This window comes from Populus nigra, chromosome 11 (genome assembly GCF_951802175.1).
Source record: "Populus nigra chromosome 11, ddPopNigr1.1, whole genome shotgun sequence".
Classification (NCBI taxonomy): domain Eukaryota; kingdom Viridiplantae; phylum Streptophyta; class Magnoliopsida; order Malpighiales; family Salicaceae; genus Populus; species Populus nigra.
The window spans coordinates 5,934,480-5,957,448 of record NC_084862.1 but is presented as its reverse complement, the minus strand read 5'-3'; the positions used below and the strand labels follow the sequence as shown (position 1 = coordinate 5,957,448).

Here is a 22,969-nt window from a genome sequence, read left to right as displayed (position 1 = left end):
TCCTGTTATTTTTGTTTAACCTACGCAGCGAGTATACATAATGGCTAAATGAGCTGATCTACAACGAATTCCTCGTTAAATTACTCTCTGTAACTGACAGACGGCCAAAAAATGGCATTCTTCACATATACACCAATAAAAAAAATCATAGACGACTATGCAACCTCTGTTAGACAATCTATGACGGACCGGGGAGACGCTCTCCCCTTTGGAGATGAAACAACAGCTGCTTGTTGGAAGTGACGACATAGCCAGAAGATTGCTTAACTGCAATTCCATTCTGAGGTTTGGTGTTCAAAGAGAAGAACGATTATCACACGGAAATTCCTGCTGTATTTTCCTTCAGTCTCCTCTCAGCTGCTAGAGCAGCAGCCACGGACGGGGGCAGATGTCTTAGGTTTTCAGTTGGCTTTCCATCACTTTCTGGTACAGTGGACGGCACTGTTGCGAATAGGGACTCAACATCCTTAACGGTTAACAAAGGCTGATCCTGATTCTTCGTGTTCCCACTAATGAATGAACTGGTGCTTCTACTTCTGTTCAGTTTATATATGCTCTCTTCCACGGTGTCTTTAACCTAATAAGATCATAGAAGAAAAGGGATAAATTTTGTTTGAACACATAGAGACTATAAAGCAGAAATTCTAACATGAAAGCATGAGATGGAAGAATTACACACGTGCACAAATTCACAAAAAGGAATGAGATTGAAGAATTGTTAATAGAAACCCTCACGCTAGTCCTTAAAGAGCTCCTTTTCATAGCATCAAATCCTAATATAATCACTAAAGAAGGGAGTGTACATTTAAATTCTGAAACAAATATAAAAGGCTCCATTCGAGCAACAATCGGATGGTTGACATGATAAGGATTATTATAAGTCTAATCTAATTACATATAGAAATTGCACGGATAAATGGAGAGCTAAATAGAAATGTAAATTATTTTAAAAAGGAACTCAAACAAATAGTCCCAAAATACCCCCATCTCCTTACCCACCTGTCAAATCTTTTCTAATATAATCACTAAAGAAGGGAGTGTACATTTAAATTCTGAAACAAATATAAAAGGCTCCATTCGAGCAACAATCGGATTGTTTTATATATTTTTTATAAAAAAAGCATTTAAACTACACTTGAAAGTATTCTAAATAATTTTTTTTATAAATATTTTTTTATTTTTTATAAAAATATTTAAACTATCCTTGAATAAATCTAAATATAAATTTTAATTAATTTTTTTTATAAATGTTTTTATTTGTTATAAAAAAACATTTAAACTACCCTTGAAGTATCCAAAACCGAAATGCTAATTAATTTTTTATTTATTTTTTATAGAAAAAAATTTAAACCATCCTTAAAGTATCTTAAAAAAAAATCCTAATTAATTTTTTTATAAATTTTTTTTTTATTTTTTATAAAAAAACATTTAAACTACCCTTGAATTATTTTAAACAAAAATTCTAATTAATGTTTTTATTAAAAAAATATTTAAAATACCCTTCAAGTATTTTAAAAAAAAATGCTAATTAATTTTTTTATAAATGTTTTTTATTTAAAAAAATATTTAAACTACCCTTAAAGTATCATAAACAGAAATGCTAATTAATGTTTTTTTATAATTTTTTCTATAAAAAAATATTAAAACTATCCTTGAAATATCATAAATAATTTTTTTATAAATGTTTTCTACTTTTTATAAAAAAAACATTTAAACTACCCTTCAAATATCTTAAGCAGAAATGCTAGTTAATGTTTTTATAATTTTTTTAAAAAATATTTAAACTAGACTTGAAGTATCATAAATAAGTTTTTTATAAATGTTTTTTATTTTTTATAAAAAAATTTTAAACTATCCTTCAATATCCTAAACAAAAATTCTAATTATTTTTTTTATAAATTATTTTTATTATTTTATAAAAAAACATTTAAACTATTATTGAAATATCCTAAACAGAAATTCTGATTACTTTTTTCTTGGGTCCCGACCATTGTTATTAAACCCGGCTTGGTGGGTCGATCCGGTGGCTGGACCGGTCCGGGTTTGTTAAAAGACCGGCTGGTGCAACAACCTGGCAAAACCTGGTCGATCCATGACCCGGGTGACCCAGTTTTTTTTTTTTCAAATATGGTTTTTTTTCTATATCTTTTTTTATATATTTTTTTAGTTAGTTATTAACACTTTTTCGGCAGCTACAAGCATCGAGAGTTTGCCAACCAGAAAACTAAAACGAGAGATGGAATGCGCCTTAGTAAAGAAATCTGCAATCTGCAAGGAAAAAGGAACAAAAGGTAAACCAATGGTGCCATGCTTGAGATGATGACGAGTAAGATGACAATCAATCTCAATGTGCTTAGTTCGCTCATGAAAAACCGAGTTGTGAGCAATCTAAATAGAACTCTGGTTGTCACAATACATAGGAGTAGGATGAGAAAAGGAAACTCCCATATCAGCAAGTAACCAACGTAACCAAACAATCTCTTTGGTAGTAGATGTCATGACACGATATTTTGCTTCGGTGGATGATTGAGAAACAATAGATTGTTTCTTGCTCTTCCAAGAAATAAGAGAATCACCTAAAAAGATATAAAACCCGATAACAGACTTGCGATCTGTGGGATCACTACCATGATCAGCATCAGAGTATGCACGCAACTCTAAGGAAGAGGTGGATGAAAGTAAAAGGCTTTGAAAAACTGTACCCTGAAGATATCGTAAAATACGAAGAACAGCTGCCCAGTGAACAGTAGTAGGAGAAGCAACAAACTGAGTAACAACATGAACAACATATGCAATATCTGGATGAGTAATTGTGAGATATACCAAACTCCCAACAATAGTGCGGTATAAAGTAGGATCTATCAAAGGTAAACCATTAGAAGAAGAGTACCTCGCGTTGACCTCAATAGGAGTATCTACAGTCTTGTTATCAGTAAGTCTAGCCCGCTCAAGAATATCTGCAACATATTTCGACTGAGAAAGAAGGTAACCTCTAGGTGAGTATGCTACCTCAATACCCAAAAAATATCGAAGATAACCCAAATCTTTCATTTCAAATCGTCTAGCCAACTCTGTCTTCAAGACTGAAATACCATCAATGTCATCACTAGTAATAATCATATCTGGACGATCCAGTTCTTTGAACAAAAGTAGACAAAGAAAGATGGTGCAAAGATTGAATGGGGTGTCTAATATCTGCCATTGGAGACTAAGGAGAAGAGGACCTACGCAGCGAGTATACATAATGGCTATATGAGCTAATCTACAACGAATTCCTTGTTAAATTACTCTCTGTAACTGACAGAGGGCTAAAAAATGGCACTCTTCATATATACACCAATTAAAAAAATCATACACGACTATGCAACCTCTGGTTAGAGAATCTATGACGGACCGGGGAGACGCTCTCCCCTATGGAGATGAAACAACAGCTGCCTGTTGGAAGTGATAGCATATATATTGTCGCACCCTCGCGAGCGGAGCGCGGCGTCGCGGCGATCGTCAATTGATTTCGGGGTCCTTTTTTGTTTATTGTGAATAAGAGAGTCGCCACCTAGTATTATGGTCACTAGGAACCCTGACTGGTCTTTCAGAGATTCTAAGGTAAGGGACTGGTTGCGTAAAGGGAAGGTATTAGCACCCCTAGTACGCCCTACCTAAGGTAAGCTGCTTGGTGTTTGGTTTGCTTTATAATTGCTATGGTGTTGGTGTTCTCTTAATTAGTTTTTTCTAGGATAGGTTTGCTATGATGAATGGATTTGGGTTCAAAGTCTAAAAGCAAGAAACCTTGGCCAATATTGATCATACCTTTAGATATGTCTATGAAGTGCCAAGGAGAACCAATCCAGATCCTTGAAATCTGTGTTCGATTCAAATTAAATTTATTAAGATAGAAATCCAAGGAGATTCCATGTGCTTTAAAAGCTCATTTTTCCCTTAGTATTTCATACTCTCACGGCTCGTGGAGTCAAAAATTGAAATGTCCTTGATTATAATCAAGGCTTCTTTCAAGGATGTGTGCGGATTTATTATTCCCAGAAAATTATTTTGGATATTTACCACTCAGGGTTTCTTTATCCAAATATTAATAGTGAATAATAACAAGTTATTCCCATTAAATATTTTGGATATTCATCCTTTTGGGATTTCTTTATCCAAACATTAATGGTGAATACGTACTAGATGATTTCTCCACAAAATAAGATTTTTATATTTTTTTGGAATATTGGCCAATACCCTTTGGAGTTTTACAAACATGTTGTAAAATCCAGAAATGCAAAAAAAACAATTTTTGGTGTTTAAGAAATCCATGCGAAAACACATTTTTAAAAAAAAACTTCCAATATTTTTTGTACATAAAAAAAAATGTTCTAAAACATGTAAGGGTATTGGCCGTATGCAACACACATATAAAAACATTTTTTATATTTTTTTTTAAACACAAACATCACGGTTAATCCAATTAAAGACAACAAACCCAACCCGGTTACTGGCCCAAACCAGTAACCGGTTCTGCCACAGTTGCATGCATATGCATGCTATAGTGGCAGGGTAATTAATTAGGCAAAAACAAAGAAAGAAAGACTTACCTGCGAGGCAGCAGCTGGAGGCGAAGTGGGCGACGACTGGTTGCTGCTCACGTCTCATTTTCCCCTTGTATGCTTAATTTATCCTCCAGGTTTAGACGAGGCGTTGCCATGTCAAATCATCCCAACTACGGCTATGATCATGCCCAGAACCACGTGTAGATTAAGACCATCTTTTCCAAAGAAAAAGCATCCCAAGAATAGTGAAACGGAGAGATGGAATTATGCAGGAGAGGAGGGTGTTCTGACGTGTCAAATGTTGTGCGTTTGAAGCAATTTGCAGTTACTGTCTTTGCTTTGCTTTGGAAGTTACGGTGATGTTTTTTTTCTTAAAAGAGTCCTGAAGATTTCGAGAGAGAGGGGACAGTGTATGAAGGCAGTAAAAGGGAGTTGCAATCGGGGAGATGGAGGGGAGAGTGTGCGGCTGCTGTGGTTTGGAGGTTAGCTCTTGGTTTGTTTGGCTGGTGGCAGGGCAAAAAAAGTGTCAGGGGAACTCTGGTTGGCTAAGAGGGGAAGGAAGAGCTCCAAGAGAGAAAACAGGTTTAGGGTTTTTTTTATCTTTTAGGGTTTTTTTGTTTAGCTCCTTTTTTCTGAAAAATTGCCCCTTTCTCATTTTCCCCCCCCTTTCTAAGGGTTCATTTATATATAAATCTCTACATGTGTTATTCAAGGAAATATTGCAATAATTATTGCAGAGATTATCTTCTATAATCAGCACCAACAAATCCTATATATATGGTATTTTATATTGCATTGATTATTTTCCATAACCAGCACGAATCAAATCATATATCTATGGTATTTTATATTGCAGTGATTATTTTCTATAACCAGCATGAATCAAATCATATATCTATGGTATTTTATTTTGCAGTAATTATATATGATTCAATAATTATCTCCTTGACATATTGCTTCATTAATATAAGCCCTAATGCTCTATGTTATCGCCATATGTAAACCCTTATTATTATTATTATTTTTATTTTTATTTATTTATTTTTTATTTGAAAATTTATCAAAATATGGGTCAAAAATTGGGTAGCAACAGATGCCCCCTCTTTACAATGCTTACGAAGCAAAACTCCTCAATGTTTTGCATAGTAAGCTTGTAAAGAAAAAAAGTATTCCTTGCTTACTGAGTGATTCACTCATCCAAGGACTTCACTTTTTTAAAAAGAAAATGGTCTCGTTATCATGGGTGACCTGCTATATTTTTTTTAAAGAAAATTGATCTATTTTCACAGGCGATCTGCCCACACACATCTAAACCTGGTCTATTTTCAGGGACCTGCCCACATACTAACACTGGTCTATTTTTACGGGCGACCTACCCTTTTGATTGGGTTAACCTGAGATCCCATCTGGCGATCTCTTTTAATCCGAAGCAAAGTCAGTGTGTAGCTCGATTAATCTGAAATCCCATCTGGCGGATTCCCTTTTACCTAAGCTAAACTCTGTGTGTGGTTGACTTAACTTGAGATCCCATCTGATGATCTCCTTTAACCAAAACCAATACAAAAATGTGTGTGTGGTCTTATTATGACGAGTGACCTACCCAAATGAAAGATGATCTTATTATGACAGGTGACCTACCCAAATGCAAGATGGTCTCATTTTAACGGGTGACCTACCCAAATGCAAGATGGTCTCATTGTGATGGGTGACCTACCCAAGTGGAGAGAAGGGAAGAGTGGTCTCATTCTTATGGGTGACCTACCCAGGGGAAGAATGGCCTCATTATAATGGGTGACCTACCCAGGTAAAAAAAATGGAGAATGGTCTCATTCTAATGGGTGACCTACCCAAAAAATGGTCTCATTGTGATGGGTGACCTACCCAGGTGGAAAAGAGGAAGAGTGGTCGTAACTCTTGTATGATGAAACAAGAATCTTGTTCTTGTCCAAACTCTACAATGAAAATTTCTGAGTGACGGCCATTGGGTCACCCGCAAGTCCTGAATTCAAGATGCTTCAAGAAGGGCTTGCTCAAATGCAAAACAACTATTTACGAAACATACATCCTAACGGCAGGTTCTAATCTTTTTAAGTGAGACAAGAGGTAGGTTTACTACTTGGTCTCTAAAAAGGGTCTCTCGTTGTCCCAGTGATCGCCCTTGTAAAGACAATATGGGGGTTCAGCAGATAGTGGGATGACACATGTACCAATCACTATCAGTCTAAACACTCAGCAAAGAGTTGGGGTTTACACAAACTTAAACCTTGACTCAAGTCATAAGGCAAGCTGCTAGTCCCCCACCTAACCTGGAGCTTGTGTGTACTAAAAATAAATACAAGTGATGCATGAAACAATTCTAAAAATGCATGGATAAAACAAAAATAAAACAAGACAAAAATGCTAAAAAACTTAAACACATCAAATACACAAAGCTTAGTCCGATATTGTCAGAAACAATACCTTCCCCAGCGGAGTCGCCATTCTGTCGCACGACAAAAAATCCACGCGGCGTCTGCTGGCGATTTTTCTTTTGTCGTTTGATTTGATTGGTTCGTTGGAGTCGCCACCTAGTATTTAACTGAAGGCTACTAGGAAACCCGGGTACTGGTCTTATCAGAGATTTGCGGGTAAGGGACTGGTTGTGGTTAGGGAAGGTATTAGCACCCCTAACGCACCCTACCTGAGGTAAGCTGCTTCATGGACTTGATGTGTTAAAGAAGTTTTAAAAATTCTGTTCTTTCATCGAATTTTAGAAATACGACTTACATGTAAGTTCATAATTCTTTATCCGTGATCAAATCAAAATATTAAATTCTTCTTTATTCTTACAATTTTATCATACAAAAAAAAAAACATTCATAAACAAAGTACAAATCACACATTTCCTTTTCACTATACTTTTCTTTTCTTTCTTTTCCTTTTCTTTTTTGGTTCTTTTTATACATCACATTACAAAATTATAAAAAATTAAACACTAAACAAAAATTACATTACATAATTTAAAATTACAAAATAATCCCTAAACTCCAGAAATTGCAGGGAAGGACTTCTGCAAGCCGGAACAGTGTCGCAGGAACAGTGGCGGCGCGTGGGTTCACGCGCCGCCGCCGGAAACTCCAAAAATCAGGGGATCTGGAATGCCTTCTTCCCCTCTGTCTTCCTAAACCGGCGGTGACCTGCAAAAACACCAAAAAACGCAACAAACAAGTCTGTTTTGGCCTTGTTTTCAGATCGGCTCCTCTTCCTTCTCCTTGTTCAGATCTGCTGCTCTCTCTGCAAGTTTTCTTTTGTTTCCTCTTCTTCTGCTTCTGCTTCAGGTCTGTGGGCGCTGCTGGGTTGCTGTGGAGCTGTTGTCGTCGTGGGACTGAGAGAAGGCTGGGAAGAAGACAGCGGGGCTGCCGCTGTGTTCGGCCTGAGGAAGCAAGGAGCTGCTGCGGGGCTGGTCTCCTGTGTCAGTGGCTGTTGCTGTTTAGGAAACAAAAGGGGAAGCAGACGTTGCTGGTGGGGAAGGAGCTGGTGGATCTGTTTCTTCGGGCATGGAGATCGGCTGCTGCTGCTGGCCTCTGTCGGGTGGAGCTGGAGACCGTGAGAAGGAAATGGGGAAATGTTGGATGTGCTCTGGACGTTGATTGCTGTCAAGAGGGAGAAGGAAGGCTGTGTCGGTTTTGGGAGAGCTGTGAGGGGAAGAGGCAGAGGTGGAAGGTCCAGTGGTGGTGGCTCAGGCGAAGAAGGAGATGGGAAAGTCTTTTGGGGGCTATTTTTGTGCTCCCTGGTGCTCTTTTAGGCAAGGGAAAAGGCCAAACTCTGGCTGGTTTCGGGAGAAGGAAAATGAGGAGAGGCAGGGGGTTTTGTCGTGGCTTTGGTTCTCCTTGTTTCTGGCCAAGGGAGGGGGCAGCCTTGTGAAGGAGAAGATGATAAAAATCTGAGCAGGATGGGGGGTCTCTCCAAGGCTGGCGGCCAGAAATGAAGAAGAGGGAGGGGGCTGGCGGCTGCTGCCTAGGGTGCAGGAGAGAAAAAAAGTTCAGCCCTTAGGGTTTTTTTTTTTGGTTGCTTTCTTTAATTGCAAAATTGCCCTCCCTTTGTTTGAGTTGTGGACCAGTATTTATAGGTAAAATGTTGCATGGATCTCAAAATTGGTCCCTCAACTTTCTTTTTTTTTGTAAATTTGATTTTTCTTAATTTTTTTGTATTTTTTGAAAACGAGCAATATCAACGTCGACTCAATGAAGAAAATCAATGATTTTAAAAATAACGCGTTAAAATTTGAACGCGTTCCAAATGTCTTTCAAAAATTTAAATTCTTTTGAGACGATGCTAAAAATGCTAAAAACGATGCAAATATATTAAAAATGTATTTTTTGGATTTTCAATGTTTTTCGCTATTTTTGGATTTTTCTGAAAATTTATCAAAACATGGGTCAAAAATTGGGTAGCAACATATATAGCCAGAAGAGTTTACTCATCAAGGAGTTGCGTCTGCCCTCTGTTCCACCCTAGGAACCACGTCTTACTTCTCAGTGAGTCTCTCGCTCTTAGTCGTAAGAGTCCAGGTAGCTCTCCACCTTTAACCATGGGGACAACCCATAAAGGTTGATCCATATCTATTTTCATACTCTGAGTATTACAATGCCATTACCGAGCTCACCACCTTGATAAGAGTCAACTCGTTCCCGGAACCTGCGCATGCCCTCTGCTCCTTCATAGCAGCCGCGTCTTAATGCTCCACAAGTCATCCACTTATTGTCCAAGGCAAATGTCTTCTAGCTCATTGATCTTTAGCATGGGGGCAATATCCATGAAAGTCAATCCTGCATTTGTCTCCATACTCATCATAACCACTTCATTGGCTATACACTTGTCCACTCATATCTAGCCATCACATTGGCTCTGGGGCGTTCTGAACTAGGCTTATATCGTGGCCCACACACCTTCTCTAAGGCGTCTTCGCCTGCTTTCATGGGGCGGTCTGATCTTGGGCTCATATCAAGGCCCTCACACCTTCTCTAAGGTGTCTTCGCCCGTTGTCATGGGGGCGGTCGCATCCTCCTTCAGCTGAGATGCTTCAAAGTGGCTCCAAAATTCTCTACCACCATGTGCACTATGGGAGAGATTATCGTCACTAACTACATAAAAAGAGAAAGTTGCGGTATACTCCTCGCAATCCTCCACCTCGATTTCTATGTTTGGAGCTTCTACGCCTTTCTGCTTGACAACTCCACCTACACCAGCTCTCTTTGGTGTCTTTGCCTTTCATCATAGGCGGTCGCCTTTTATCACAGGCGTTTGCACCCCCTCAATTAGGTGCCTCTGCAAGAGCTCTCTTTCCATCCTTGCATGCATTGGAAAGGTCTTCGCCTGTTGTCTTCATCAAGAGCATAAGAGACTTCCTGTTGTACAAACTTTAACAGTCTCTACTCTGAGCTTCATCTGGGAACACTTCTTCTCCTTGCACCTGTTGTCTCATTACAGTACCTCGTTGGATCCTACGGGTACTCCTGCACAATCTCCGTGTGCCCTCGTGCAATTTCTGTTCTCCAGATTTCTCCCTATTCCTTGCTTATGTTTGACAGCAGCTCATCCTGTCATAACACTTGTCCAAGTCAAAATAGGGTGCCAATCTTTATCCCCTTGCTGTATTTCTCTTCCATTATCAGGGTCTTCATCAATTCTCCATTCGAGAAATCACAGTCACCGAATCTAACTTCTTTGGAGAAATCACCACTTCATCAGATCCTTGATCATACGGAACCCAACTGTTCCCTTGTGCCGTCATCCTGCTAGTCTTCAACCGTTTCATTACAAATTGCTATATATACAAAAATAGTACCATATGGATAATCCTTCCACTAAGCAAGTTCCCAGGAAAGATTAGAGGGGTCACACTGGTCCCGCTTAAAACCCAACCTCCTAGACAGAACTTCTTAGGCCATATCTATCCATCATATTGTCTTTCCGTATATACAACCATTTGCTAGCTTTGTTGCGGCTTTCCTTTACAAGTGATCTGGAATATACTGGTTTAATACATCAGTTCTCAACATCTGGCGAGACTACAAGTTCTTAGATTCGTCAAGATTGGTCTTCGTCAATTTCCACTCTTCACCTCAAATTATCCACTTGATCGGGTGTCCAGAGTGTCCCAATTTTGCCTTTCCTCAAGGCAGTTAAAATTCTCCCCACTTAGCAGTCTAGCATATGTAATTGGGTAAACATGTGCACCTTCTTCTTCTTCATCTCTTTCGACCACCATGATGTCCTTCAGATGCCTTTTAATTGGGCAATCTATCTTAATCATTCACCACCACCACTTTTGGTAACACATCTCAACGATTGGACCATACCATTGCATCCGAAACGATCAAATTAGCTGGAAACAAGTCTGAAATCGTCCAAATCGCATTTCAGACGGCTAAGATTTGATCAAAACAATTCTGTCCTGATGAGCGACTCAGATTCAATCTCAGATCCGGTTGCACATAGAGTCTGCTGCATAGAATCTTCTCCCTCGGCTCAGCTCGGCTCCCAAAACGGCTCGGCTCAACTCGACTCAGCTTGGCTCGGCTCGGCTCGCGGCTAATGACGTGGCAGGTGGGTGCTGACTGTGCGCTGACGTGTCCACTGGCTGTGCGCTGACGTGTCTGGTTACTGGCGCTGACGTGTCTGCTGACTGATGCTGACGTGTCTGTTGACTTGCGCTGACGTGTCTGTTGACTGGCGCTGGCGTGGCATGCTGACTTGGCAGCCTCTTCGCCGGCGCGTGCGATAGTTTTCCGAAGTCCGATTTCGACGCGGTTTTCAACAATGGCTTCGTCTCTTCCTCCTCTACACAATGGTATGATCAAAACATAATTTTGACAACTTTTATTTTTGAGCAAAAATCAAACACCCCTTTAAACCATGTGCTCGGATACCAATTATAGTGGATTTCGACCGGTGGTGTTCTGATAATTGCTCATCGAAGGGTAAGCACACTGACACAATATTTAACGTGGTTCGGCAAACCGCCTACATTCACGGGAGAAGCCATTACATTATATATGGAGAGTACAAGATTTACAACAATAGAGGAGGAGGAATCATCCCCTCTTTGGCAACTCTCAACCTCACTCTATTTCTCTCTTCTTAGTGCTGCAATGGCAGCTACTGCTGGCTGCCTTGGCAGCCCACTCTCTCTTACATTTCTCACATCTTTGGCTCTACTTTCCCTCTCTCAACTCTCTCATTTTGCTCTCTAATGTATGCCTCTATTTATAGGCATCCATGACACCTTCTCTTGCTCTTTTGTCAATAATGGTGGCTACCAACTCTAGTTCATCTTCAACAATGGTGGTTGCACCTAACAACCCTCTTTGACAATGGCAATGGCAGCAATCCTCTTCTAGAAGATAGGCTGCAAATGTTCTATAATTGATGCACATAATGGCAACAATCCTAACAATGATAAGATTATTATAAGTCTAATCTAATTACATATAGAAACTGCATGGATAAATGGAGAGCTAAATAGAAATGTAAATTATTTTAAAAAGGAACTCAAACAAATAGTCCCAAAATACCCTGCTATCTTCAGTGTGGTGACGTTATGTATCCCAATAAAGGAACTCCACAAGAACAACATGCTGTGCTTCTAAGAGATTGAGTCCATTGGCTCCATGCTGGATTAAGAGCAGCAACACTTGAACAGATTTTGTTTCTTGTTGTTGTCTATGAGTTCTTTTGGGACTGCTATTCTGCGCTCTGAATTCACTGATGGCAACATGTGATTTCCTCCATTTATGAAGTCACAACCAAAAGACATGATAAAAAATAAGTTGAAGTCTACCAATAACTCGTTCAACATTAATAAGTTCAAGATTTATAGTGTTGTACCAAACCCTGAAAGTAAATCAGATAGTAAGATCAATGATGAAAAAGATATATTTTATTCATATACATACAGTAACAGAAAAGGAATTGAGTGACAAATGTCACCCAGCCAAGGTTTATTAACAATTATGCTGGCTAAAAAACCAAAGGCGTCAACACTTACAATATGATGAGGAGTGCACTAAATTAGCTGAACAATTTAAAAGTATCACTCAGAAAAGGCTAACAAACAAAAGGCAAAGAGTAAGGCAGTAACCAGCATTTCTTTATCTTCAAACTCTTTCTTTCTCAAAACGAGAAAATTAAAAAATATTTCAAAAGAAAAATAAGGAAATGGTTGGACTTTGTTCTTGTTTTATATCAGTATGACATAATTGATAGTTCGTAGTGCTTTCAACTTAAAGCTCTGGGTTGGGCTTTGTAATAAAGATCAGTTGCTGCATTGGTTGAGATTACACTGCCCATTCCTCATTTTAACAATCATGAAAGTGACCTGATAGATGACAAACAAAAATATTTGATGACTTCTACAATACTTAGGACAGAGTTTGACTCGGTATCCAGTAAGTTTAATTCTTAAGCTACTGCTCCTCCCTGCATGTGCTTATATGTTGCAAGTGATAAGAGTCTTAAAAAATATACAGCCATATATGCTGGAGTAAGATTCATAGGCTAGTACACATAAGAACAGCCATTCAATCTGACAACCATGTCCATTGACGGATGGCCATGAGGAATCTCCAGAATTAAACATATGGTAGATGAAAGATGGTTTAGTTTGACCTATTGAGGTAAGGAAACTTACCATCACTGTTTCTCCAGTCTTTCTTTTCTTCGATTCTTCATTCAAATCACTAGATGGGAATAATGATTTCTCTCTGAGTTCCTTTTTCGCAGATTCACTGCCTCTCCAGCAGATGTAATAATGCCTCCATGTAATTTGTTAAGACAAAATAACCTTGCCTCATATTCCTGACAAACAAATATAAAAATGTGATCACAATGAATCCCCTCCCCCCCTTCTTCAGCGTACTAAATAGTCAAACATCAAAGTAAACAGGCAGTTGACTAACATACCTGAAATGATTCCTCCAATTCACAATGAACACATGTGGGACCATCGTCAATAGCTTGGCATATTCGACAATGTCTCACACGTTCAATGTCCTCTTCCTTTGGGATCGCCATTGTTAGATCAATTTCCAAATTTCGATTAAGTAACGTTTGTCTAGAAGCTTCTAAGTGATCTAAATGAGTCTAGATGTGGTACTTCAGACCAGTAATGCTTCGTAAACTGAAGTGAGATCACTATTAGTAAACTACCAGTTTAGTCAAAGGTTTTCTAACTTAGCTTTGAAGTTCAATGGGGAGTATTATGAAGATAGCAGATTTGAATGAAAGAATTCTAGAGAATTTAGAAGAGAAATGAAGAAGGCAGAGAGAGCAGCTGACAGTTGAAGGAAGAAGACGAATATATTCATTGTTTTTCATTTTAACCCATTTTACATTATTGAAAATGTATTTATAACAGAAGCTGCAGACGTAAACCAGCTTCTTTCTTCAATGTTTAACAGCTTTAACAGCTTTTCTAACTGTTTCCAACTGCCTAACAGTATTAACAACTTTAACTGTTTAACAGTATTTTAACTACCTCATCCTGTAATCACTTGAGATGTGGCATGATTCTGATCATTGATATCTTTACATGTATAAGTTAGCAAAAATACAAAGCAGTTACAAATTATGATCAAAGAAGTTGAAATAGAATGATATATTTATTCATTGCGCATATTTTAGACAATCACTAACCGTGATGCAATTCTTGATGATCTCGACTTGTTTAGAGTTCCTGAGACAGCCTCTTCAATCTTTCTTATCAGCTCACCTGTGGAATCCTTGTTCTGTTCTGCATGATTGAGAGCATCCAACCACCAAACTGTATGTAGATTTTTTCTCTCACCAAATGCATTACAAACCTTCAAAAGAATTATAATCTTGCTCAAGACCGAAAGACTGAAAACAAATAAGAAATGCAGAAAAAATTGACAATTTCTAGTTATGCCACCCCTTAGAATATGATAATCAATTCCTATGAAATAAATGTGCCATCTTTGTTTTTGATTTTTAAAATGAAAACAGTAATCAAGTTGTGGTCATCAACCGTAACAATGTTGTCACCTTTGACAGAGCACACTAGAACATAGTGAAAAGCAGGCATTCTGCTTGCAGACCAATGAAAAGTCTGGTTCAAATGACTAAGTAATACCTCACTCACCCAAATAGATGACAGAGGGTTCAACTACCAGAGAATAACAGATTAGGGCCTCTTTTTGTGTGAGAAAATACTAGCATGCAAGAAAACCTGGTAGACAATGGCAAACAGCATGGGTTTGCGTTAGAATCCTAAACACTGAATTACGAAATATCATCATGAAAGGGAATTCCTATTATTCTCTTTGAAGGGGAATGGGTTTGAGGTGGGATTCTTTAAGGGATCATAAAAGCAGGCTGTTAAAGATCTGCTTCTCCTCTATTAGTGTCTAATTTGTGTAGGAACCAGCTCGAATCAGAGTAGTGTTTGTGGGCAGAGAATGTGAGAACTGGTAGAAAACAATTCCTACTGACCAAAAACGCAGAGAACTTCTACATCTTGATGAAGTCCAATGAGCACAGGTTTCTGCTAATGAAATTTGTGAGTAGGTTGAGGTTCCTGAAGTTGTATATATCTATACTGAAACAAATACAGCCCTTCACTTTGGCTAATTATACAGATTTGGATTGGCTGCAATATAATCCAGCATGAGGCCATCATGGAGGTTTAGTGTTGCATGACACATCTATATAGTTTATCTGATTATTCAATAAAAAAAAGGATTTCTAGATCAAATATATGTAGTCGTGAGATATAAATGTGCCACATCCAGATATACTGACAATTTATGTAAACACGGCTCTATTTATGACAATTATTAAAACATTCCAATTACTTATTTATTTATTTATCTTTGAGTTTTTTATTTTTAATTCACACTAGAAAAAACTTTATTTTATTTTAAGAAATAAAAAAACAATTAAGAAATTGGTTAAGTTTTTTATTGTTAATTGTTTTACTTATTTTTGTTGTTTTAAACTAATTAGCATGAATAGGTAAAAGAATTACATAAAAAAAGAATTAAATCCAACATGAACAATAGAAATCTTTAGTTTTTGAAAATAAAGTAAAAAGATTTCTAATGTAAATAAAAGGTTCGAGAATAAAGTCTCAAAATAGAATCAATAAAAATATGTTATGTATCCCTTCTTCCCTACTACCTACAATTGTCCAAATCAAAATCATACAAATTTCCTTATCAAAATAGATATTATATGGACTTATAATATCATCAAATCTATCTAGAGCTTATAAGATAAGGTTCTCGAACTCATGCATGACTGTTAATCAAAATCATACAAATTTCCTTATCAAATCTTGAATCAGATGTTAATACACAAGTTTGTGAATCCAGACATAAATAAGTAAAGTTTGTCTACTAATCTGACTTAAATGTGCACTTATGTACTTGAAAGCAAAAACACACACAGAGGTTAGACTACCATAGGGACAGAGTTAAATCTTTTGTTTAAAATTTAAAAAATCTCATAACTACAGCTCATGACCAGCACTGGATTTACATGTCTCAGTAAATCTGTAGCTAATAGATATTCAAGTTCTATTTTCTCATGGGACCTGGGAGTAATGTGGCACTTGGTTCAAGATTGAAATGTCATTAACATATAGCTAATAGCAAGGAAAAATCAGTACACCCCTTCATGTTGAAAAACGATCGCTTGCATTGTCAATGTGATTAGTAAAGCCTGAGAAATTGTTTATCAAACATTATTGTTGAATATGTGTAGGCTAAGTTAAATATCTCAACAGTGGTGCTTCAATTTCATATGCAACCAACCAATGGACTGTTCTTTGGGTTTGAATTTTCTAATGAAATGATGGAAATTCATTTCATTAGAAAATTCAACATCAAGTTGGAAATTCATTGGTTGGTAGACTGTTCTTTGGGTTTGAATTTTGTATTGAAATGATGATTTTGCCTACTGAAGCTCTTGTTTCAGCGATAACTTATTTCTAAATAATCTCAACCCATAAAAATTAACAATATAAATCCAACTTGTAAATATCTGTAATATTTACATAAAAATTAGCACAACATGATATATATCCAACTTGATTGGATCATGTTTATATAATATATAAAATACTAAAAATTGAATTGAATATAATTATCCAAATATACTTAATTATGAACACCCTACTTACAATTCCTTAATTTCCTCAAGTTAATTACTTGATATTTGCATGCAATAACATAAGGTATACATATAGCTAGGTAGATGTGCTTTCTCTTTCCTTTTATTCCCACAACTTGTACGGATTACAAGTCTCCCTTTGTTAATTTAGCAGGATTGGACATTCCATATTAGTATTTGCTCCAAGAATCTGTGAAATTAATGTGCACTATTAGGCATCTATTAGTCCAATGATAGTATTTTAAAAATAGTAGAATAATTAGTAATAATTAGCAAACATCCAAAGAGCCGAAAGCAAGCACAAACATTTTGCTAGCTAGCATACATAGATATTCTCGTTTATTTTCAAGGGAACACCTTCTTGAACATAATATGGCAAGATTTGTAAGAGACAAATGAAGTAAGCTATCAAGAACCGAAAGCATTGGCATCGTGCAGGCAAGATCAGTATAATAAGAAGGTGATGAAAACTAGCAAGGGAAACAATTTGGGAGAAGAAAACACTGTCAGGCTCGTGGTAATGTCTCCTCTCACTATATAACCAAATCGACACTTTGAATCTTACCTGCCCCCATTTGTAAAGCACCAAAAATCCCATTTAGATCATATATACATGCCTTTGATTAAGAGTTTCTTTTGCATCGCGGTGATAATTTAAAATCAAAATATTATCAAACCCTTCAAGCAAAGAAAAACAAATTCTAACGCATAAAACAGTGCCAACATAATTTGAAAGAAAAAAAGTTCGATGATAAAATTCATATTACAAATAACTATTGTTCCAATTGATAATCGAATAGAAATAGCTAGCTATACACTATGAGAAGAGATCTCCCAAACTTATTGTGCAAAATGCCTTAGGCAGTGGAGGCCACTTAGTTGTAAGCTCGAAAGAAATTTTTTCCATTGTAGGCCGAGATTGAGGATTGGAATGCAAGCATGCAAGTGCAATTTTCATCATGTGGACAACGCCCTCTGCTGCTCCTTTTTTAGGAAGCGAGATGCGGTGGTCTAACACATCCTTCAATAGTGCATGTTGAGCAATCGGTGGCAACGACGATGATGACGAAGATCCTGGTGATAAGAGTGCTGAAATGAGATCGCCTGGGTGCCTTCCTGTCATCACCTCCATTGTTACCACTCCGAAGCTATAGACATCGCATTTTTCAGTCACCTTCATTGTGTAAGCTAGCTCTGCCAAAAAAAACTGATTATGCATGGTTTTTTATCAAATAGTTGAAAGAAAATACTTTATAATAAAAGCTAAAAAAACACTATACATTATCTTCACTATTACACATTAGTAACTTAATGTTGAAATAAAGCTACGCACCTGGAGCAGTATATCCAAAAGTACCTGCAAATGAGGTCCAATTGGATGAGTCAGGCATCAACAGTCTAGCTGTGCCAAAGTCGGAGACGTGTGCTTCATATTCCAAATCCAGAAGGATATTATTGCTGGTAATGTCTCGATGAATGATCGGAGGAGAGCAAGAATGGTGTAGATAGGATAAAGCTCCACCCACCCCTTTCACAACGTTTAGCCTTCTCCTCCAATCGAACTCAATTGCTTGTTCCTCACTGGTTATAATCTTTCTCAAGCTTCCTCTTTCAATGAACTCATAAACCAAAAAAGAATGCTTTGCATGTGAGCAAAATCCATACATTTTCACAATATTTCGATGTCGAATATTTGCCAACACACAAACTTCCTTTTCAAAAGCTTTAAAATCGAACAACTTTTCTGTTTGTGACTGGTGAAGTTTCTTCACAGCAACCACCTGTTCTGTTGGCATCACTGCTTTATAAACAGTTCCATATCCTCCTTCGCCAATGCAGTAGTTGGAGTTGAATTCCTCTGTAGCTTCAACGATATTCTCATACAACTTCTTCCCATCATGGTCCAATATCGTGAATATGTTTCGATCTTGTTCATTTTCTGGCTCAGCGTTTCTCTTCCTAGCTCTTTTGCAGAGAATGAATAAAGCTCCAAACACCAAAAGCAAGCTTCCTAAAAGAGGGAGTACAATCAAAATCACAAGCTTGTTGCTCTTTCTCTTAACAGTTTTGCTGCTTTTTGGAAGATTGCACGGCTTTAGACCGCTGGCGTTGCCACATATACCCATATTATCCCTTAATGCCTCAAATGAAGCGTTGTGGAAGGCTTTGATATTGGGAATGGGGCCTTGTAGCTTATTGGATGATATATCCACAGTTGTTAAGCTTACCATGTCTTTGAAAGTGCTCGGAATCCGTCCAGAAAGCATGTTGTAAGAGACATTCAGAGTTTCCAACCTTTGCAGTTGCCCCAGTTGCCTCGGTATCTCTTGAGTCAGGAAATTGCAGCTAAGATCAAGATCTTCAAGAGAAAGTAGAAAGCCTATCTCACCTGGAATGCTTTCTCTAAATTTATTACCGCTGAGGTTCAGCAACAATAAATTCAAGCATTCCCCAAGTTGTTTTGGAATCAATCCACTCAGATTATTAGATGCTAAATTAAGGATTTGAAGATTGGAAAGCATCTTAAAATCTAAGGGAACGGCACCTGAAAGATGGTTGTTGTTAAGAATAAGCTTGTACAACAACTTCAAACCCCCTAAATCTTTTGGGATGGCTCCTTTTAACTGATTTGATGACAGATCTATCAAGTGCAATTGAGTAGCCTTCCCAAGCTCTGGTGGTATCTCACCAGAAACATTATTGTTTGAGATTTTTAGGCTTGTCATGTTACGACAATCTCCCCATTTTGAAGAAAGCTCACCATAAAAATTATTGTAACTCAAATCAATATAATCCAGATGTGGATAGACACCAAAAACCTCAGAAATATTTCCTGTTAATTGATTCCAATCAAAGCTTACTCGGTATAAACCAGTGCAGTTTTTCAAGCTTTTCGGGATTGAACCTGAGAAATAGTTGTGGTCAACAGTAAAGTCTTCCAATACTCCTCCATGGCATAAATCTAGTGGCAATTGACCCGTGAATTCGTTGATACCCAATGACAAATACTTCAAATGGGTGAGATTGTTCATCTCTGAGGGCAATGGGCCGTGAAATTTGTTCTCATGTAATCTCAAGTCCACAAGGGATATAAGTTGTCCTATTTCTGAAGGAACACATCCAGATAAATTATTGTGGCCTAGAAAAAGTTTAGTGAGCATTGTCATGTTACCAATAATAGAATGGATGGTACCAGAGAGTTGGTTCCGGTAAAGGCCAAGAAAAGATAATTTTTTTAATTTTCTAATGGAATAAGGGATTTCACCGGTTAAAATATTATTTGACAAGTCAAGTTCTTTTAGAGATTCTAGCAACCCAATTTCCTGAGGAATGAAACTAGAGAGTTGGTTTCGATAAAGGTAAAGCAAAGATAAATTTCTTAATTTTCCAATAGAAGAAGGGATGGAACCAGAGAGTTGGTTCCTACAAAGACCAAGGAAAGATAATTTTTTTAATTTTTCAATTTCATGTGGGATGGTTCCAAAAAGAGAATTGTTCGGAAGGTCAAGACCAAAAAGATTACGGAAGGCCGAGAAGTTGAAATCATAAAGCGTACCTCTCAAGCCAAAGTCTGCAAGGCTCAACATGGTGACGCTTCCAGAATTGTCACAGGTGATTCCAATCCATTTAATGCATGGGCTAATGCCGACCCAAGAAAAAAGGAGAGATTGGCTTTGGTTGTCAAGACTGGCTTTCCATTGGAGAAGAGCCTCAGCTTCTGTATTATTATTACCAAATAGTGAAGTTGTGGAGGAAGTGTGTTCAGCTAAAGCAAAGAAAGAAGAAGAGTTGAATATGTGAAAGAGCAAAAACAGGATGTGGAGACAGAAGGAGAAGAATGGTTTGTTTAGTAAGGACGTCGTCATGGTGTGTTTTTCAAGAGACATAGGATATGGTTTGCTATGGTAGATTAGGCTCTTCCATGGAGAGGTATTTATAGGCAGGAAAACATGATTGGAATTGTTTTTTTTTATATAAATCATTGATTATTACATCTCTTCTCTAATAAGTTGAAATTAACTATGCTAGTGATAGTGCATAAAATTTAAATAAATAAATTTATTATTATTTTCAATCCCTCTGTAAAATGAATTAAACACTCACCCTGGCTTTAAAATAATTAATTAATCACTTGACCAATATTGACTATGCTTGATTGAATTTTTTTTGTTATAGAAGATATCCTCTTTCTTCTCATTAAATTTTCCATCTTATCTTTTTTTCCCTTTTATTACTTCATATAAACACTACCAGAAATTTGCTTAATACCAACGGAATTACCGACGGAATAATTCTGTTGGTAATTTGAGGTCGCCATTACCAACTGAATTTAATCCGTCGGTAATTTCAGGCCAAATTCTGTCGATAGCTACCGACAGAATGTTGAGAATATAAAAAAAAGGGTGGTTCGCTGACGTGGAGGTTATTGCGGGTATTTTTTACCGACGAAATCACTGAAGGATTTAAAACGTCAGCTCCGTACGGTAACATGACCGATTCACCAATGAAAATGCCAACGAAATCACCGAGGAATTCAAAATGGCAGCTCCGTACGGTGACGTGCCCTTTTTATCATCAAATGAGTAGACGGAATCACGGACGGAATAGGTCCGTCAGTGAAGCCACCGGCAAAACTTAATATATCCCCTCTCTAACGACCCTCTCCTCCCCTATTTCTCCTTCTTCTTCCCCATCTCAACTCTCCCCAACTGCAAACAACTAGCCCCCACCCCCCCTCAAAAAACCATCTCTCTCTTCTCAGCACAACAAGTCATATTTCTTGAAGTCTTCTCGTCACAGCATCCATGTTCTGATTTACCAACGGATTTTTATCAGTTTTTGTAAGTAATTCTATCTTTTTAAATTTTAACATTTAAATGTGAATTTTATTGTTTTTTTAGTATATGTATTTTGTTAGTAGATGTACATGTTTATTGTTATTTCTCAAACAAACTTGTAGTATATGAATGTATAATTTTATACTTGTTATGGCTTGTTTTAGATTTTGTAAGATTGTATTTGTTTGTAAATTGTTGAAACTTTATTGAATTATTGAATTACATGTGTTGTTTTGAAATAATTAATAGCTTGTTTAATGAGTCCGTTTTAATTTTTATCATCAATGGTATTGCGGAGTTGTAATTTCTGTAAATTGATATATATATATATATATATATATATATATATATATATATATATATATATATATATATTAATTTGTATGGACGTTGATAATTGATAATGAATATTTAATATTTATGAGAAGTTGTAATTGGTTTGTTGGATAATCTCGAGGTAAACCAATATTTTTGCAAATTTATTTACCTAACATAGTTAATTAATACATTTTGTCATCATAATTTTATAGAAATTCGATAGAAGTCATGAATGATCGTTCATGGATGTATCGAGATTCACCCCAAGGATTGCGGAAGATGGATTATTGTAACGGGGTTCAGGGTTTTATTAATTTCAAAACATCTATTCCTAGAAATTTTACTAGAGGCGGTATTAGGTATCCATGCAGGAAGTGTCAAAATAAAAAGTATCTGCATTCATATGTTGCAACGATGCATCTTCTATACAAAGGGTTTATGGAGAATTACCAGTGTTGGTATGCATACAAAAAAGTATTTGTTAGTAAGAGGAGAATGGGAGAAAGGTGGTTGTGTCAACTTCTAGTGCTAGCAACATGCATGAAGCGGCAAATGACAACATTAATCCTTACAGGAATATGGTTATGGATGCAATGAGAATGAATCAAGGTAATGTCAGTTAATGTCCAATTGTAAAAGAAGAACCTAATGCAAATGCAACTAGGTTTTTTGATTTGTTGAAAGATTCTAACGAACCATTATGGGATGGCTACATGAACCACAGTACGTAAATTATTGGTCGTAGCACAGGTGTTCACCATCAAGTCAGATCACGGGTTAAGTGAGGCCGGGTATAACAAGATTATTGAATGGGCGAGAAGCATTTTACCTAAAGGGAACAGGCTAAAAGAAAACTTCTATGCTGCGAAGTACATGATGAAACCCCTCGGTTTAGGATACCAAAAAATTGACATGTGTCCTAACTTCTGCATGTTATACGCCCTTGAAAATGCTGAGATGACCGAGTGCATGACATACGTACATTCCCGTTACAAACCCAGAACTGGTAGGGAAAAGACTCTAGTGGCATATAAAAAACTTAGATATTTCTCAATCACATCTACACTGTAGAGGTTATTCATGTCACCAAGGACTGCT

The 22,969-nt window shown here is 37.1% G+C and overlaps 1 protein-coding gene across 1 annotated transcript; it reads right to left on the bottom strand.

Annotated features, from left to right (window-relative positions):
- Window positions 1–17,443: 17,443 nt before the first annotated feature.
- LOC133668686 (MDIS1-interacting receptor like kinase 2-like) lies at window positions 17,444–19,882 on the bottom strand. The gene is made up of 2 exons (XM_062088638.1): window positions 18,049–19,882; window positions 17,444–17,909 (listed from the first exon to the last, which is right to left on the bottom strand). The coding sequence occupies exons 1-2, from the start codon at window positions 19,880–19,882 to the stop codon at window positions 17,533–17,535; spliced, it is 2,211 nt and encodes a 736-aa protein (XP_061944622.1). The 3' UTR covers window positions 17,444–17,532.
- Window positions 19,883–22,969: the final 3,087 nt, after the last annotated feature.

Excerpts from the sequence above, each read along its gene's own strand:
- LOC133668686 (XM_062088638.1), bottom strand. The coding sequence starts at position 19,882 with ATGACAATGCTCACTAAACTTTTTCTAGGCCACAATAATTTATCTGGA. Across the intron at positions 17,910-18,048 it reads TTTTGGATATACTGCTCCAG|AGCTAGCTTACACAATGAAG; the intron begins GTGCGTAGCTTT and ends TTTTTTTGGCAG.